Source organism: Austrofundulus limnaeus, unplaced genomic scaffold, assembly GCF_001266775.1.
Source record: "Austrofundulus limnaeus strain Quisiro unplaced genomic scaffold, Austrofundulus_limnaeus-1.0 Scaffold556, whole genome shotgun sequence".
NCBI lineage: Eukaryota > Metazoa > Chordata > Actinopteri > Cyprinodontiformes > Rivulidae > Austrofundulus > Austrofundulus limnaeus.
The window spans coordinates 307,164-328,007 of NW_013952958.1; the positions used below are offsets into that span (position 1 = coordinate 307,164).

Consider the following 20,844-nt stretch of genomic DNA (forward strand, 5'->3'; position numbering starts at 1 on the left):
TCTCAGAAGCAGCAAACATTGAAATGGAGCAAAGTTTCCCTAAATAAAGATCGAGACATGCAGTGCAGCCATCACACACCTTGGAAGTGTATCTCTCAGACAAGATACCCAACTCTTTCTACAGCCATCGTTCTTAGAAACTGAAATCACAATCAGGAGTTATATGAAACACGACCCGGTTACTTCTCCATTGATCATGTCCATAAAAATAATTTCAAAACTTGGAAAAGGCAAGTTTGATTAAACATTCATCACAAATAAGCGTTTCTTTTGCTTGATGTAGCATTCTGAAACTAATTAAGACATTGAAATGAGCAACATGTTCCTTAGGTACAACAGCATTTCTCTGACAGGTGATAAATCCTAAAACACGACAGATCTTCAAGGTGATCCCAAGTCCTGGTTTTATTGGCTCCATCCACGGTTGCCATATGAGTGACACGGGGCAGGCAGTAGATAAAGTTGCTTCTTCTCGGTACTGTCAACGATGTGACAGTTTTGGCGCCAATGAAACTATATCAAGTGTCAGACAAAATATGGCAGAAATGCTTGGAGCTATCAGCGATGATTTCTGAGATGCCTTGGCATGAGATCAAATGGTCAACATGCTTCTGCTGCAGCTTGTTGCCAAGGAAACAAATAATAAGAGACGAAACTGAGGTGTTATGATAATTCTGGCAAAACATGGATGGCAATTAGTATAAATAATAGGAGTTTCAGACATTTTAGCAATGAATGTATCTGAAGTGTTTCACTCAGGAGAATGATAAACAGAAATCTAATCTTTGTAAAGAAAACAGAAAAAGATTAATTGTTTTCCCGTTAAAGTTAAAGCACTGTTCCTATGTTGTCTTCTATTTTGAGAAGCTGAATTGTTGCATGTCATAAAACTAACTTTTAATGAAATTGGTTTCTGTGGTAAGCTGGGAAAGAATAGAGAGGCGACAGGGGCCTCTTGGACATGCCTCTGCAAGTCTGCATGTTTGGCAGGCCTCTCGTTATGCCAAAGGCCTCAGTCAGTCAGTAATCAGTTAGACAACCGCAGGTCGAGGAAGTCTTTGCAGCTGCCACTTGTAGTGCTGTGGTGTGGGGTACAATCTCACCGGCTTAAATGGTTTGTCTGAATCGAAAGAAATGTAGACTGTGGGCAGGATGGGGCCTGGGCACTATGAACTCACTAAAGATAGCACACACTTTAGATATATTTAGAGAGCCTGCTCAAGTAACCAGCATTTTCAAGTTGCACTATTTCTACTTGTCTGGAAAAGACCCAGCTGAGACACGCCAGGAGAAATCAGACACACATGAGAACACACTGAAGGGTGCAAAACATGTACGGACAAAAACGTGTGCAGAAACCAGTCAGTCAATTTCAAAAACAGATCTACATTTACCAGCAAAGCAGGTTAGATTTTTATCATTACAAGACTTTCAAAATCCTCCGTATTAACATTAAGGTTTGGACGAGTAGGACGGAGAATGTGTTTTTACATGGCTGAGATGTAGTGAGAAAGAAAAGGCAGGCAATGTCTCCTCCTGCTGGCTTCAAGACACAGAGCACAAATGAGGCAACAGCCAATGAGGAGACTGTTGCTATAGCCTGACAATTAACCCTGTGGTGGAAGACTGTCAGTGGGAGAGAAAATCCACTCAAATAAGCATACTTTTCAGAGATGGAACGAATGTAAAACAGTCCTTTCTTTTAAGAAATCAAATTTAGACAAAATAGAAAAACAAATCTAAAATGGAGTGTTAGCCTTAATGATTTAAATAAATTACAACTTAAAATAACTACTTGTAAATGTAAACTGTACTAAATCCTTTGACTGGAAAGTAAACATGTTTTAGAAAGGATAATGTAATGAAGAAATTTATAGTTATTAGAGGTTAGTACTGATTTTAAAAGCACAACAATATATTTTTAGGTTTTCCTTTTTACAATTATAGTAATGTTTTATAATAATGTTTTGATTGATATAGATTAGTTACATGTCCGAATTATAACAACACATAATTAAAACGTTATGAAAACAGTAGATGAGATTTTTGTATGAATGCCTGTGATTCAGCCGTAGGTCAGTAGGGGGCGAACGCAGGCATTGAAGAAGGTGTTGAGGATTTTGTCTGAATGCCTGTGATTCAGCCGTAGGTCAGTAGGGGGCGAACGCAGGCATTGAAGAATCATGTATAAATTGATGTACTTCCTGGTTTTTCGGCAGTGTGGTTTCCTGTCATCTCCAGTGGCAATAAACCCCACTCGGTTCCAGAATTCTGGTTTTGTTTGGTTTTATTCTTTCTACAAATCAGTTTCTTTAACAATGGTGGTTTTCATATTGACTTCAGTCGATTGAACACATATTTTCTTACAGTAACATTAACTCTGATCCTAGAGTTCTTATTCAAGTTCACAAATGAAGTTTAGAAGTGAGCACTCAAGCTGTTGTGTTAATTTTCAGCTCAGCACAGATTTTTTTTCTTCACAAAAAAGCTAAACGACTTTAAAAGACTTGTAATTGTAACACGAGTTACGAGAGTTATGACCTGAAAATTATAAACTAGGGGTGCACGATAACTATCGGCCCGATATCAGGAGATTATGAAGTCATACTTATCGGTCCGATATCATAACAAACCGATAATATAAGTACGCGTTTGCCAGGCAGTAAGTGTGCTTGTTTATTTTTATCCTTTTTGGTCAAGCAACTCCCCGTCCTGGCCGACCCGCGCAACGTTCAAGCTGCGTCGTAAAAAACAACTTTCTAACTAGAAAAATAATTAGAATACTCCGTGCTGGAAAACAACTGGTTATTTTAATAATTATTAATATTATTTTATCAATTAACCTTGCATGTTATGCACAAACTTTATAATTATGAACATAAAAAGGCCGGAACAACTACTCTCAATTTGAGAACATGTAATGTCTGTTACCTCCTGAATGCAGCACAAAGTCTGTCTGCTAAAATGCTAACAAGGTAGGTTCAAGAACTCGTCAGGACTTAAATCATTGCTGAGGCTTTTGACAAATCCAAAAAAATTGCCAGAGGACACAGATCTAAAGCACTTTAACAATGAAAATGATGGAGCTTGACAAGCAGCCGTTCACCCCGAAGCTTTTATCTCCTTGTTAGCCACGGTTTACCATGTCGAGCTGCTGCTACCTCTGTATGATGTGGTCGTAATGCAGCCATAGTTTGATTGACAGGTAATCATTTCTGCACTATTATCTCTGAAGCACCGTTTCAGGCAGAAAAATATTTTAAATGATTTATTATTAATAAGAAAACAAATGTACTTTGAATCTAACTTGTGTTAGTGAATTATCTGTTTTGAACTTGTGGAATGACTTTTTCTCTTCATACATATTTGTTTAAATCTGAGATCAGTGTTAAAGGTCTTTTTTATAATTAACGTACCTTATTTAAAAAGATGGCCATTTGAGAAATTGTTTTGTTTGATATATTTTAAGAAATGTTTGCTTGCTAAGAGTTTATTTCAAATAATATAATTTACAGTGTCATTGTCTTGTTTATTTAAGTTCTGATCCTACCCATTTTTGACTAGTCTTTTCTCCTGACATGTTATCGGTTATTATTGGTTATCGGCCGTTAGAAGGAAAAGTTATTGATTATCTGTCTCGGTTCTTAATAAGTTATTGGTAAATGGTAAATGGTACTGAACTTATAGAGCGCTTTTTCAAGTCCCTCTGGACCCCGAAGCGCTTTACACTAACAGACATTCACCCATTCTCCTTTTTTTTTTTTTTTTTTTTATTTTATTTTATTTTTTTATTGACACATTCACACACTGATGATGGCAAACCACACTGTAGCCACAGCTGCCCTGGGGCACACTGACAGAGGTGGGGCTGCCATACATCGGCGCCACCGGACCCTCTGACCACCATCAGTAGGCAAGGTGGGTGAAGTGTCTTGCCCAAGGACACAACAACTGAGACGGCTAGACAGGGGATCGAACCAGCGACCTTCTGGTTCCAGGACGACTCCCCTAACCACTCCGCCACAGCCGCCCCAAGTTATTGTGCATCCCTATTATAAACCTAACTAAGCACATCATGCTACTAACAGTTTGGCTCATCTGGCTGCTCAGTTTTATAGAATGAACATTCTCATACCGAACAGAAATGTTCCTAATGCTATAACATCTGCCACAACCCTACAGCTTTAGGCATACCCCACAACACTCGTTTGTCCATTATGAACCCCTCTCACAAATAAACTCTATATCTGAAATTTGATTTAAACTTTTGGACATATTCGTTATCTCACCTTTGTGTTGTTCAAATCCATCAGTCTGTCCTGTATTTCTTGCTTGTTCTTAATCCTACTAGCAGACATGCACTTTACTAAAGAAGATTAGCCAATTCATACTTCAGTTGACAGGAATAATCAAATACTGAAACAGTTCTGCACTGTCCAAACAACTCAGTGTAGTTCTGACTGGATTTTTCTACAAATGTATATTTGGAGGAGAAAAATACCAATTCACAGTGCTGGTTCTATGAAATGTTGAGATAACATCACAGTTCATCTCAGAAAGTGGCAGCATTTATGAGGGTCCTTGCTTTATTATTCTCTAAAGAAAACAGGGAACCAAGAAACTTTCAGTGTATCCACTATTTTGCTTTTTCTGAATAATACGTTTAGTTAGAGTCACTATTTTTAGGAAAGATTAAAAGAGCAAAAAAAATATAGATTTAAACCCAGCTTGGTCTGGAAAAAATAAAACCCAAGTTGGTAAAATTGGGGAATGCGTACTGGATATCGATACTACGTGTACTAATTAGGGGTGCAACAATATATGTACCTGTACCGAACTGTATCGAACAGTGCTGTATAGAACAATACAGATTTTAAAAATTCACTCTATCAACTTGTCTTCTGAAGATGCTCTATGTTGAAGGATCAGTGGATCTGTGTTCGACTACTCCACCTAGGCTGTATTTTTGAGCACAGGTCCACAGAGAAACTTGCCGTTTCTGCAACATTTAATTAAAAAACTGTACTTTTGAGGTTAAACAAATTTTCATAATTAATATAAATAAATTACAAGTTAAAAGGGGCATGGAAATTTCTCTTTTTTGTATCGAAAAACATCGAACCGTGAGACTAAAGTATCGAACCGAACCGTGAATTTCCTGTATCGTTGCACCCCTGGTACCAATACTCATGAAGGTAGTGTGATGTTAACTTCACAGCTGAGCAGTTGGTTAGTAAAGGTGCTGTCACACTAACGTTTTAGACAACTTCTGCCAACTTGTAAAAATTTTTTGAGTCTGAATTACTAAAAGGTTATATTTTTGATCAATGTGTTAGCACACAGTATGTACATGCCAAATTGAGGCTTCCAGGTGATTTTTGAAATTACATCTTTAAAATTTTCACAAGTTGGCATAAAAACTTATAGTTGGATAGGAGAAGGAATGAAATGAAGAAATGTCAGCCATGTGGAGGTAGTTTTGTTTACTTTTAAGTTAGATGTCCTGATCCACTGTACCTTCCAGTTGGTGTCATTAAGTTTTTATTAAGTTTACATTATTAGAAGAAGTAGTTATATTAGAGTGAACAACGGTGACCATAGTAAAATGGACTGCAAATTACGTTAACCAAAGTTGGCAAGAAAGGGGACAATATCTAGCACTTTCAGCAAAACAATGTGATAAAACATTAAAATAAAACAACACAGATGCTAACAGGTTGCTAACAGTAGTGTCTGCCATAAGAGGATTCTGGGAATATATGGATCTGACAAGCTTGCCAACAGCACCATCGCTCACAAATTTGGATACTATCCTGGCTCTATTTAAGATTTTACACAAAAAGTTAGCTCCTCTCATTGTAAGAAATATAATATTATTTATTTGTTTTCACTTCTGTACTGTAAATCAGTAAGTACTAAAATGCAAGTACTGGTACTTGTACTAGAGTTGGGCAATATTGGCAAAAAAAAAATTATCACGATTAATTGTGGTATTTAGCCGATAACGATTAATTTGACGATTTATCCCCTGGAGTCCCTGCACACCCTTATGTCTTGGTCACATGACCAATTTAGTGGGAATGATTTGCTCTTCGTAAAATCTGCTCCAAATTGTGTCAAAATTACAGATTATACATCAAATTTTAAATTGTGTTGATAGATAAATAAATTACAGAACTTTTTATTTGTGATATTGGAAGTGGAGAAGAGCACTGAGCAGACTCTGCCTGGTGGAATTAATCGTATTAATCGTCAAGTGCCAAAAAATAATTGATTAATGTTTTTCTGACGATTAATTGCACACGATATGATTATGCCCAACCCTAACTTGTACAGGTTTTAAAAAAAAGTGGTATTTGTGCATCCCGAGTAGAATATAAACCTGGCCAAACATAAACCGTAACCATGTCATTAAAACGGCAATCACTGGGGCACTATTCAGCATTCAACTATTTATCTGGTTGCTTTCTGCCTCTATTGTATTCAGTACTTGGCACAATACCGATTCATCACAAAGCTACAAATCAGTTTATCACACAGTCTGTGTGCATCCCACTACCAGAGAAGGGCCAGCACATTCCTGGGCTCGGCTGCCTTTAGTCAGAGGAACACTACATCAGCTCACACCACAAACATCTGCTGGGCTCACTCTGCTATTGACAGGGATGGATGTCCCTGTCCCTATCTTTTCTAGAACAAAAAATGAAACCATTGCCAAAGTTACAACATGTATTATTGAAGAAAAAATGAAGTCTTAGCAGGGAAAAATTGACAGTACAAACAGAAATATGTTCAATAGAGCAGATGTCAGTCTGAGTGTTAAAGAGGCCCAGAAAAGGAGGCCTGCATTATCTCAATCTCCAGCTATGTGGAGTACTTTCTCTGCAACTTTCCCCTCTGCACAGACCACTCTGTTCCTTTAGTTTTAGTATCTATATTTCATGCACTTTCAGCTCCTCTGTTTCTGCTCAACCAGTACACGACATCCTTTTCTGATGAAAACCAAATATATCGTTCAGTGATTAACAAAAAGCTATTTTCAAATACAACAACAAAAAAGCTGTAAAATGTGCAGGATTTTTTTAACACAAAACTAGCTGTGAGAGATATTGGGTAAATTAAATTTAAAAATAAATGTTACCAATTAATTTAATATTTGAGACAAATAATGATCCTACTAATGTGCTAACATTTTTAAGACCTCTGAAAGACTGGTTTTAAGGCTAATTATGGCTTTATTTTTAGATTGATGAATTCAATGCCTTTTTGAGGATCTGCAAATCCTAGCCTGGCCCTGCCTTCCTACACAGCTCCACTCAATTCTAGTTTCCCTTCACTGCTCCGTCTGGGATTTCTCCCATAGACAAGAATTTCATCAGGAGCATTTTGTCTGGGCCAATCAGAGAACAGAACGTTGATTTTCTGCGCAGTGTCTGCTTGTAGTTTATTTTACCTGGGCCAATCAGCAAACAGAAGGTGGAGTTTTGAACAACGTTGATTTTCTGCGCAGTGTCTGCTTGTAGTTTATTTTACCTGGGCCAATCAGCAAACAGAAGGCGGAGTTTTGAACGACGCCAATTTTCTGCGCAGTGTCTGCTAGTTATTTTAGCATACAGCAGCGGAAGAAGTGAATGAAGCCAGTCTGTGTTGATAAGGTTTCCAAATTAAAATAAATTAGTCTGACAAAGCAGCAGCTCTCATTTACAGACGTCTTGTTCGGCTCGGTACTTCTCTCTCAGTAGGGTTGTTTACAGCACACGTGATTTCCACTTAGCTTCTTAGCTTAGCCTCCATCACAGCGACATTCATTGTGGCCAACCGATCCAATCATTTTGAACTTAAGCAGAGGCCACGGCTACTGCAAAAATCACTTCTCTATAGTGAGTCCAGACCCTCACGAAACAAAGTGAAGGACAAGGGTCTGGTTTTTACCAGGCTAGCAGGAACTAGGGGTGTAAGAAAATATCACTACACTGAAATATCGCGATATTTTATTTCCCGATACTGTATCGATATTCTAAAGCCCTGTATCGATTTTTAATTAAGGTTTAAAATGGTCAACCTTCGTGCCAACCGTTCATTTTTATGTTGTAGTTCAGCCTCTGACCACTAGTTGGCAGCAGTGAGCCAGCCATTTGGCTCCTCTACCTCTTCACCAGAGCGTAAGGGTAGCATTAGCATTGTAAGTAAACATTAGCTTTTCTCTTTTTTTCAGTAAGAGGTTTTTATTTAATAGAATTTTTGGACAAAAAAAAATCGCAATTTATCACCTTGCTTACAGTATCGCAATATATCGGGATATATCGTATCGTGACCCCTCTGTTATGATATGTATCGTATCGCCAAATTCTTGCCAATACACAGCCCTAGCAGGAACCCTGAATGCATAAATATTCAAATATTTTTTTAGAAAGTCTGCTGCAATCTCTCGTTTTATTTGCAATGTACTACAATGTTACAAACAAGCTGCAAAGGTACTGATAAGTCTCAGAAAAGAGACAGACTGATGGCGTCAAATAGTTCTTTAAACAAGACTGAGCATGCAGGCCTCGAGCATGCAGAACGACACCTGAAATATGAGGTGCAATTTCTTACAAATTAATTAACAAATTAAAATTACAGTGAATCTGTTATAAATGTAATGTTCTAGAGTATTACTGAGCTTCAGTAATGTTGGCAACAAAACTTTATTTTAGAAGAATAAGTTGTATCATTTTCTTCGATTGCCAAGTTTAGGTTTTACTCAGTGATTCAGAATGATAATCACAAGCCATGCCTAAAAGAGGAAGACTGAAAAAGTTTACTTTCAAAATGTTCAGCGTTTTGTACAGATCATGTTGGCACGTCGTGTACCTTCCGCTTGATGGGCTGAAACCCTTCTACGGTAGAGGCCCAGCAAAGGAGCAACACTTAACGTTTCATGGGGGGAGAAAAAGAAAGGCTGCGAGCTGGAATGAGGCGGAATAGTTTCCCAGCCCTGCCCTTTTCTCTTTCTTTCTTTGCCTCTCCACATCTGCTGCACTCATGTAAACCACCCCCCACCCCCGGCTCAGAGAGGAGAGGCCCCTTTCCAAGCCTCAATTCTCCACCTTCTTTACCCTCCCAGAGCTCACTGTAGGAACTATCAAAACATTAAAAAAGGAGGAGGAAGAAAAAAAGAAGCTTTGGCGTAGGAGGAAGGGAACTAGATCCCTCGGTGGTGGGCAATAAATCACAAACGCTCTGGGAGCAACAAGACCCTCTTCAAAGCCCCCTTGAGCATGGACAGCCCTGGTTCCTCCCAAAGTCCTCCATATACCCTATCCCTTGCTTCAGCCCCTCTACCGAGCCCTGCTCCAGCTCTGATCCCTGTGCACACTATCCCTTACAGCAACCTCAGCCCCCCACCCCATCCCTACCAGTCTCCCACAGCCCAGGACACAGAGACTTTTCTTCTCTCTGCTCTAAATTCACACTAGCTCCAGGCCCAGCGCTGCTGCCACACATCCAGGACGCTGCCATTCTACACATGCCCCCTTCACACAGATCCCAGCTCACCCTGCAAACCGCAGCAAGGAATTTCACAATCGGACCACAAAGAGCAGAAACTGGAAACCTGGCAGCTACAGCTGCTCTTTAGGTGCTCAGAGAGCTCTCAGTGCTCATTCACGCGACCCGCAGCCTCTTCAAAAAGATGCAAGTTTTAATTAGACTTCATAGTTGTGGCCCGAGTCGTGACTGAGTACGATTTCCAAGAATCCAAAATGAGAGCAACAAAACAAACAAAAAAATAAAAACCGAACTTGCCATTATGTGACCTGTATTTTCAGCTGAACTTTAGCATGAAAATATTAGATGACTCCAAAGTAAAGCATTTTAAATCATGCAATAATGAGCCACATTTAAAAAGTGATTGTGTGTACACAAATGTTATGAACTGAATATAACCTTATACCTAAATCTAAAGGATTCAGATAATACACCCATCCATTTTTTTCAATGAGGCAGATGGTCTCCTGTCCTGAGCCTGGTTCTGCTGGAGGTTTCTTCCTGATTAGCAGGGAGTTTTTCCTCTCCACCGTTTGCTCAGGATGGGAGACTGTGATGAAGTGATTCAACACAATCTGCTGTTTTCTTCTTTACATTGTTCTTTTTATGTACAGTGCCCTGAGACAACGCATGTTGTGACTTGGCGCTATATAAATAAATTTGAACTTGAAATGCTGACACGACGCTAACATAAGCACGGTACATAAAACTCTGCAACTAAATCTGCAACACTACTACTGAATTGGTTTTTACAACATACTTTGTTTCGCAATATTATTTCATTTTCTTTCCTTTTTGAAATTAAACTGAGTTTTTTTCCCCCTAGATTTTGATACTTCATATAATCCCTCCTCGAATATGGGCCATCCAGTGATTTGGTGATATAACACAAGCCTTCTGTGCAACAGTAATAAATATCTGTGAAGCACGGCAACCCATGAGCAACAATTCTCACGTGGAATAAGCGAATCATAAAATGATAGTTCATATTAAGGACATCTAGTTATGCAAGTTACTTGATGAATTGCGTCAGTGTTACTGTTTTCTTAGCTTTACTGCAAAAAAATGAACCTGCATGCTTTAATCAAAATCCCAAAGGTTTGTATAACATAATTTTAATTATTGCCTTTTTACACAATTTTACATATGAATACATAAATGATGTGATTTTTACTTCAACTTGTGGTTGTGACATAAACAAAGATCTAGAGGGCTCTACACTTTTGTGCCAATTTAAAAAAATGTTTTAATAAAGGCACAATAATTGCAATGTAACATGTTAAACAATGACACTGACAAGTTGCATCAAAGCCTGCACAAATAAATGTAATGAAGGCAGCTTCATGCTGTTGAGCATGAGCATTTAGCTTTTATAATAGTCATTAACAAAATCAAATGTTTCCCAACTCATCAGTAAGCAAACAGCAACATGTAAAAAAAGGAGTATTTAAACAATCAGTACTTGGCTTTCAAAAGAACTAACGTATTTTTCGGACTACAAGCCGCGACTTTTTTCCTGAACTTTGAACCATGCGGTTTATAGTCCGGTGCGGCTTATACGTGGATTTTTTRRTRKYSCKKCKYGGGGSRCTTATGCTCCATTTGCTTCAACCACTCGCTTCAAAAAAAGAAAGGAAAAAAAAAGAAAAAAGCGATCCTTCCAGAGCCGACTGTTGTACCAGGAAGCAGCGATTTAAAGATAGTCAATGGCCAAAAACTCATAAAAGGGGATAAAACAGACATTTTTCACGGTGGAATCTGACTGATAACAACTTTGGAGCTTAATCCAGGACCATTTTGTGGATAAACGTCGAGTGAAGAGCTGCTGACTTTTTTTTTCCTGCATTGCACTCCCCAGGGAAGGAATCCCCTGCAGTGACGTATGCTGGAGCGGGAGGGCTTTCCCAGCAGCTGACTGACGGGGATAAATCATTCACAAAAACTGGCCGAATGCGAAGAGCGTCATTTCCTGATGTCTGCCAGTGGATCCTAACAGTGTGGAGCAGAGTGAACGAGTCCACCATCACAAATGGGTTCCGAAAGGCTGGACTGCTACTTGAAGAGGACACCACAGCTTCAGAGCCAGCCCGGGAGGACAGCGACACAGAAACTGAACAGGTACCTCTGTGTGACGCAGCTTGTTTAACTCCGACACAGAAGAGGAGGATTTCGAAGGTTTCAGTGCGCCGGCGGACGATGAATGAGACATTTTGTTGGACCAGAAACGGTTAAAGAAAACTACCAAAATTTGGTCAGTTAAATGAACCGTATTCCTCCGAACTTTACCTGTAATGTCTAAAGGTTTGCTTTTTATGTTTTAATTCCAGACCTCTCGCCTTTTTTTTCCGAGAGCTTATTATTATTATTATTATTATTATTATTATTATTATTATTATTATTTTGTACCGGTGAACTTGCCAACCTTTTTCTTAAAAATAAATGTGATGTTGAATTCACTTTTTTGACCACAATTTTGGGTGTACTGTTTTGTTTTTGTTTTTACTGATGGGGGGTGCGGCTTATAGTCCAGTGCGGCTTATATGTTGATGTTCGCACGTTTTTTTTTTTTAAATGGCGGGTGCGGCTTATAGTCCGAAAAATACGGTATGTTGAATTAAATTTCGATAGTTCAACTATTATACTATGCTTTTACACAAAACTACATTTGCCTAAACTATTGTACCAGCGATATATATGTATTATATATATAGATGTTTATTAGTCGATGTGCAAGAATCTTTGGAAACAATAATAAGGAAACTCCAATCCACTGGGATTTAGTAAGAGGAAGAAAGAAAAATAGATCCACTGGTACTGTATGGCTGGCAACAACACATGACGTTTAATTGTATTCTGGTGCCAGTGTCCTCTGGGACCAAGCTTGGTACACATTCAGAGCTGCTCGACAGCACTGTGCACAGTGACTTGTCAACAAAAACATTAGTACAGAGTCAGGCTTTTTGTCAGATTATTAACCTGAATCCACATTTCCAGGTTACTTTTTGTAAGAAACACAGGAACTGGGCAAACTCAGCTCTAGTTTTTCTGTAACCTTCCAGTCCAAAATGTCAGAAATCTCCAAAACAGACATGTAAAGGGGATGAGGAAGTCACGTATGTAACCAAACGGCAGTTAGCACCAATACTCAACTGTGATCACATGTGCTACAGATAAATGAGAAAGCAAGAAATAAGACAAGAGTTTCAAACCAACCACAACATTAACAAAATAACTTTTAAATAATGAGAAGTGCTTCTGGTGTGTGTTCAGTGGTAAACTCACCTTGATCTGAGTCTGAGTCTGTTTCTGCTTTGAAGGAGCCTGGAGCCACAGGTAAGGGTCTGAGAGGTCTTGGCTTAGGTGTAGGGGGAGAGATCCACTTCTTCCCAACGTACTCGACATATGTCCCAGGGAAGTCCCCTTTCTCCTGAGTGGTTTCGTTAAAACCTGGTAGCCAGCCGATTTCTTTGGGTCGCTGTTCCAGACCATCGGTGTAGCCGTGGGCCACCAGGGCACCTTTGCTTACCAACAGAATATCCCCCACATGCAGGTCTATGTCCTCCTCCCTCTCCTTTTTGTAATCATAAAGAGCTCTGTACTGATATCCTTCAGCACTCATACTGATCACTTGTTTTTTAAAGGCGCTTTCTTAAAAGACGAGCTTCAGTTAGCTATTTTACTTTTCGATTTTTTTCTGCTTAAGTGCTCAGTTGCTTGCTTGCAGATTTAAAAAAAAGTTTTATGAAGATGACAATATCTAACTTGCTTTTATTCTTTTACAGTTCATGTCCTGTCTCAATAAACTGCAGCTTTCTTGGCGTGTCACCCCACAGTATGTACCCATCAGTAAATGGCCTGAAACTGGGATGGTGAGTTGGCTTATCCAGACCTGCAAAATGAGAGGAGAGGCCATGTTTAACACACTGCACAATGCTCACGTGTTGGGTTAATTCAAAAAAAATAAAATAAATAAACGCAGAAGAGCAAACAAAAAAGTGCAAGCTAAATGATATGCACAAGATTATTATACGATGAATAATTAGGGCTGTGTATTGGCAAGAATTTGGCGATACGATACATATCATAACAGAGGGGTCACGATACGATATATCCCGATATATTGCGATACTGTAAGCAAGGTGATATATTGCGATTTTTTTTCCAAAAATTCTATTAAATAAAAACCTCTTACTGAAAAAAAAGAAAAGCTAATGTTAACTTACAATGCTAATGCTACCCTTACTCTCTGGCYCTCAAGAGGTAGAGGAGCCAAYTGMCRGGCTCACTGCTGCCAACTASTGGTCAGAGGCTGAACTACAACATAAAAATGAARGGCTGGCAGGAAAGTTGACATTTTAAACCTTAATAAAAATCGATACAGGGCTTTAGAATATCGATACAGTATCGGGAAATGAAATATCGCGATATTTCAGTGTATCGATATTTTCTTACACCCCTATGAATAATGGGTCTTTGCTTCCATAAATAAAATAAAAAGGGGTGGATACTTTTTTTCAGACGCTTTCCACAGATATGTTTAATACATGTGTGGTATGTAAATGTGGATTTATCTAATTTGCATAAGCCTCCCACAAACAAATTTGGGTCAAATAAATAATACTTTTGCACTCATCTTAGAATAAAGATTATATTGCACCTTTCAAGTTTACTGTACCATTCAACGACGTCCCGAGGGAGCTCTTATCATCTGGTAAGGTAATAACCGTCTGAAAAGTAAATAATTCACTGTTGCAGAATCCAGACTCCTTTATTGTTGATGAGCCGATTTTCATGCTGTTTCTGGCACGCACAGCTGCACTGCTAACGATGTGGCAGCTCACTAAAGCCTTATAAAAGCTAAAATAATTTTTACACAGCTAAACCATTGTCAGGTTCATTGGCGTGCCCACAAAACGCGTCAAAGCTAATGAGGATAGAGACTGGAGCAGCCTGTCCTGTCTGCAGAACTGTTCCGGGAGCAGTTAGCTGAGTTAGCAACATGGACGAAAAGAATGGAAAGAGAAAAAAAACACGCCATAAAGTTGAGGAAAATGTAGAAACAAAACAGCCTTTAACTGAGTCCATTTTTGGAAAACAAGTAATAAAATCACGAATGTACATTTTGTTGCTTTTTTAGAACCAGTTAAAAACCTTTAGCTACTAAGTTAGCCAGCTTAAAGTGCATTAACTCACCGAGAGTGCAGAGATCCCCTGAATGGTTCCGAGTCTCTTTCACTCCACATTAAAACGCTTCCAGTTCGTCAAAACTTTGCTGAACCTTCACCGAATGCAACTTAACAGTTCCTTAAGCCGCGTGGTTAAAATGAAAAAAAGCCTCGGGCCCGGTCTAAATCCGATTTATTGATGAGAACAAAGTGTTACGACATAAAGCCAGTCGACGCGGCAGCTCCCCGTCCCGAACAAATGTTCCCTTGAACGTCGCCCCCGTGGCAAGCGAGGGGGAAGAGATCGTGCATGGCCACCGATTGGTCAACGTATCTGTCGATCAGTGACGTCACTTAAATTGACCAATCCGCTTTCTGGAAGAGGCTCCCACACCCCCTTTCAGGTCCTCTTCAAGCAAAAAGAACACCCATTTTAATTACATAACTCCTTATCCTTAAAAATCCTTTTAAATTTGTGGGATTTTTTTTTCTTATTTAACCGAAATTGGTTTCACATCATTATCAGGGAAAGTAATTAGAAATATGAAATTACAACTTTGAGAAGCAATAACATGGATTTCCCTGACTTTGGCACAGTCACAGGACTGCATGTAAGCAGATGTTCAGGTTTATAGTTCCTCCATCTTTCCTGTAAATCATTACATGCTTTTATTCTGAAAGCGTTACAGAGCAACCAAGTGAGAAGCATGACTGTGAATGTGGGTGCCCTAATTATGGTTGGGAGAAAGAGCACCGGGTCTGCAACATTTCCAGTCAGTCATTATACCAGTGGTCTGCAACCATTACAATCAAAAATGCCATTTCTGCCCCTTGGCTCACTAATAAAACGTGTGCCGTGCCATGAAATGTGCTACAACTGTAATTATCAACTGGTGGTTCATGGGCCACTGCGTGTCTGCTGAAGGTGGCCTTTGGGATGACATAAAATTAAAACTATACAGTTAATTTGAACATTTACTATTATTGTTTTTACATTTTAGAAGAAAAGAATATTCCATATTTGAGTAAAAAAGAAAAAAAAGTCTTAAACTAAATTTATTAAAAACTAAAACACTAAACTATCACTGCAGTCATCACCAAGAAGAAAGAGTATGGCGAGTAACAAATTTTGTATTGATGGTGTTGAAACAAACAACAAAATGGGAACTTAAAACTGCTGATGTGATGCAACGGAAAACTAAGAGAAACTGGCCTCAATTTTGAAGTTTATGGGGGCTGGACAAATACAGAAGTTTTGCAGTTATTGATGCAGTGTTCAAATGTTAAATTATGCTTAATTAGCAGAAAACAACAAAATTTTAAAGGGCCAATATTACGTGTTTCTCGGGCATATATTTAAAAAATATACCATAATAAAGTATCTATGTCACCTTTAGTTGTTATTAAAATGCTGTTTTATGTTTAAATAGAAAATAAGCTTATCTTCTCATCACTTCCTCTTCCAAACGCCTTGAAATTGGCCTCTGTCGCTTTAAGAACCACCTTCTGCTTCAGTCCCGTCCCGTTCGGGGGGGCTCGTGCGGCGCGTGCGCTATGATGCAGTTTACTTGGCATCTGAAAATACATTTCCTCAAAGGTATTTTTAATCTAAAAAGAGCTTCACTGAGTGAGAACTATAATAATGTTGAGAGCTCAGCAGACAGTTAGGTTTCACTTTCAGTTTCACCCAAGAGCCTACAGGAGTCATGGGCGGAGTGTGTGGGGAGGGGGAGAGGGGGTGCGCTCTGCCATGAGGAAGTTCAGCTTAAAGACACGTCCCAGGGGCATTTCTGTTACCAAAAGGTGTTTCTGGTCCCCACCTGTCGTTTTGCTCCTCAGCATGGCTTCATAAAAACGCTGCAGGATTTCTCAAACATGCATGAACGAGTCAGAGCAAGGCTTTGAGCATGTTTTTTATGAGAGTATAACATTATAACATGATATAAAACTCAAAAAAGTAGATTTTACATGAAAATGCCCCTTTAAAATCAGGTGATATAAATGATTGTTATAACCTCCAGATCAAAGAGCATTATCTCTGACTGTCCTCGAAGGCCACTATCCTTCATGTTTTAGATGTTTCTCTGCTTCAACACACATGATATTTCTGATCAAAGTATTTTTATTATTTTTTTAACACAAACTACAGAAAAAAAAAACTAACAAGAACACAAAACAAAACACACACACCCAAAATCCCTCCCATCCCTCCCCTCCTATACCGGATCTACTGCAACAACATAAAACCATCTTGTATTCATAAATCAGTGATATAATGAGCAGGTTAGTGTACAATGAAACAATATTTTACCTTTACACAAAATTATCTGCTGAAATTTTTTCTACATAAGATATAAATGGCTGCCAGATGTCAAAGAATTAGTTTACAGATCCCCTAACAGTATATCTAATCTTCTCTAAATGAATGTAAGACATAACTTCTCTTAACCAATGACTGGAGGATGTGGACACATGATATTTCTTAATTAAAATCAATAGCCTTTTCAAGACAACTGCTCAACTGAAAGATGGACTTTATGAGAAAAAAGTTTCTCAAAACTTGAACATCTGGAGTTAAGTCAGCCTTCATTTTTCTGTTTGATTAGCCAGAGAGAATGACTCTCAGTTTAGATTAGTTCAGGAGATTTTTGTACTTGCTATTTGGGGCAGATTCCTCAAATTATCTCATGACTTACTGAATGGATTTCATTGAAACTCTGAAAAAGTCATTTTTAGATGTAAATCAACTGATTAACTTTTTGGAGTGAATCACTTTCAAGATAGCTGCCACAGCTAATCAACAGCAGACAAAAAAATAGCTGTATCATAGCAAGATTTACAAATATTGAGCAGTTTTTGTGAGTCATCCTCATCCTCCAAGCACATTTTTCAAAATTTCACAAAAAGGCACGAGATCACATATTTTCAACGTTTAACTAAAATTGGTACGAGTCATTTTATTCTCATAAAAAGATCATTTTAATTTAAAATAGGGCTGTGAAATTAATCGAGTTAACTCTGATTAATATCAGTGCTGCATGGGCATAGATTAAAAGTTTTAATTGCGATTAATCACAATTAAAATTCATAATCACTTTACTGTGTCTGGAAATGTAGGTTTGTATGTTGCAATGCACTCAATGTATGTCAGGTCATGTTTGTAAATGAGAAGTGGTTCTCAAACAGTTTACCTGGATAAATAAAGGTTAAATAAATAAAATAATAAAAAAATAGTCCATGTGTAACACATTATGTACAGTTTTTTTTCTTTTTATCTTCTTATGGCTAATTTTATTTTATTTATTTATGTTTTGCTGACAACTGTGACCTTAGTATCTATCTTTCATTCCTCATGTAGAAATCATTTGGAATGAAAATCCTTGAATTCTTGATTTAACCTCATTATTCTGCACAAAATTTAACTGACTCAAATATGTTTGGAGCATTTTTAGGTCCTTTTTTTATTCAAAAAATCATGTCTAAGCATCAATTTTGTTTTCTAAATAAAAACATTAAAAACTAATTAATAACTCAAGTAATTTATTTTATCAATATGCAATAGAAATGTATATTAAATTTAAGATTGATCACGATTAATTCACAGCTACTTTGGGATTAATCAGATTAAAAATATTAATCATTTGACAGCTCTAATTTAAAACTAAGATTGGCGATATGCATCTTTTTTGAAGGCCTTTAATTGGTAACAAAATGTGAATGTCTTTTTTTATTTTTGCTTTTCATCTTTAAAAAATAACCTCATAAATGAATCTCATAAAAAGCATACGATTTTACAAATCAGAATTCAACCGTAGTCGCTCCTCAACGTTTATCTTGAACATTTTCAAAGTGCGAAGGGCTTTTAAATGGTTTGTCCTGAAAATTTCCACAGCAGAGTCTAAAGTAGGTCACATCAGATTATTATTTTAAGCTTTGCTGAGTTCGATGGTTCGCTGTAAACGAATGACAAGGACAGAAATGCAGAAACTGGTTGTGATCCGTTTCAGTTTGAAAACAGAATCTCTTTCCTGCAGCTTCTAAAAACAAACATTTTCACTCATCTTATAGAACGTGTCAAAAATAATTTGGCAAAGCAGATTTGAGCCCTTAAGCTTTAAGAACATGGCATTGGGCTCCTTCCATCCTTCAGTACTACCGGGCCTCTAAACCAGTAGTCTCTGTTGATTTCAGGGATCCACACAACAGTCTCAGATCTGTGTGTTGAGCTCTCGTGGTTTTTATACCCTACCCCCATCTTTACTCACAGCTTCTTTTTCTTTTTGTTAGTAAGCTGAGAACTTTCACATGGATAACCCCATAATGTTCACCAACATAAGATGAACTTGTGAAATGCATCACCCACCAACAGCTTTTCAAACTACCCTGCTTGCCTCTTCAAAAAATGGGTAAAAAGAGGATATTTCCTCTTCCTGCTTCAGGTTATTTTTGACAGAGAGATGCGTTTTAATGGCATCTGCAATTTCTGCATTCCATTCATACAGTTGCTTGTTAACTGTGTCCAAATATTTTTACATTTAGGTACTTTTAATTCAGTAAGAGCTCTATGTCAATGATGTCAACCCAACCTGACTGAATGTTACGTTTTGCATTGCATGCAATAAACTACATAGCTGGCCAAAAGAGAAGAAAAATCCTTACGTCCATTAGCAAAGAAATGGACGATAATCCACATGGAGGGAATGTCACTCCCAGAAAGGATAATAGCAGATGACGAGGAGAGCTATAAGCACCTTGGAATACCACAGGCAAATGGCAACCACAGAGAGGCCACAGCCAAATACCTGCAATGAGTAAAGTTTGGGTTTTGTGTCAATACGACATGAGACAGCGAGTCAGTGATTGCGTTATTTCGGACGTCTTTTTTCTGACCGAGTATAAAAATACTGAAGACGTGGCGGGTGACAGATTATCATAATTCCTCAGACAGCTCAAAATAATAGTGATAGCTGGATTTCTTTTTTTTCACTCAACGATTAGTGTTGTGTTGGGTGACGAGTCTGCGGAGGAAAAACTTTTTTTTTTTCCTTTTTGGTGGTGTTGGAAAAAACATGTAAATATCAGCTGCCTGCTCACGTTCAATAGAATCAAATCAACCACTCTTCTGGCTAATTCAACAACCAGCTTCACAGAAAAGATCATTTTCAACAAAATAACATGCAGAAAGAAGAGCTGCTCAGATGCTGCTCTGTTTCTGCTCCTAAGCGCTGCATTGCTCCTTATTCACAAACCGGTGAAGCTTTTTATTTTTGGAACAAAATAAAGTATCTACAGAGTAACTTCAGGATCGATACACTCAGCGACCCAGGCTGGACGTTATAATATCATACTATCTACATGGAAAATGAAAAGTAAAAAGATGAAGCAACTGGACTTGTGTTTAGGAGCTGTAAACACATGGAGCTACAGATTTAAACAGCGAGACTTGAGGTTAGTGTCTTATCGATCCTTCACCCCCTCCTCCTGATGAAAAAGTCAGATGAAATGTGACATGAGCGTTCACACTGCAGTCACTTTGAAAACATCAGATATATTTCCGATTTAAAACCACATACTGGAACGGCCTGGGTCGGATTAAAAACAAATCGGATTTGTTGCGTTCAGACTGTCATAAAAAAATCTGATAGGCTATGGGTCGCATGGGGCAAAAAAATCAAATTTCAGTGGGTACAAGACATGCGACACAAAGCATAAACCAGTCTTAAGGCATATTCTGAAAAGTCAGTTCATTGGCAAAAACAAGGTCAATCTACCTGCTTCAAATGTTATCATTCCATTAAATGGATGTTATTTGCGGTTATGTGTCCATGTTTCTTTTTCTCCCTTACAGAAAGTGACTTTTGTTTCTACCCTGAGACTGAGCTCCAGCAGTCAGCCTGGCTCGCTGTGCAGCTTTGGCTGGAGTAAGCACTCAGTCTGCGGCATGCTGATTCAGGCTAGACGGTGCTCGCCCCAGACAGCAGAGTTTTCTGGGTCTGCACAGTTCTTTTGACCTCAAATTCTTGTTCTACGTCCCACCAGATGTGAACACCTGAAATTTGGCCTCTGCAGCACCTGCCAATGAGAAAATATGAACTTGTCTATTTTGCACCTCCAAAAAAGTCAAGACACTGGGCAAGACACTGAACCCCCA

At 38.4% G+C, this 20,844-nt stretch overlaps 1 protein-coding gene across 1 annotated transcript in view; it reads right to left on the reverse strand.

Annotated features, from left to right (window-relative positions):
* Positions 1–14,961, reverse strand: part of pik3r1 (phosphoinositide-3-kinase, regulatory subunit 1 (alpha)) — a 30,398-nt gene extending 15,437 nt beyond the window's left edge. Inside the window, exons 1-2 of the mRNA XM_014026457.1 lie at positions 14,722–14,961; positions 12,811–13,417 (exon numbers count right to left, since the gene is read on the reverse strand). Of these exons, the coding sequence (XP_013881911.1) occupies positions 12,811–13,147 (337 nt within the window). The 5' untranslated portion in view covers positions 13,148–13,417; positions 14,722–14,961. The remainder of the gene's footprint in view (positions 1–12,810; positions 13,418–14,721) is intronic.
* Between the last annotated feature and the right edge of the window lie 5,883 nt (positions 14,962–20,844).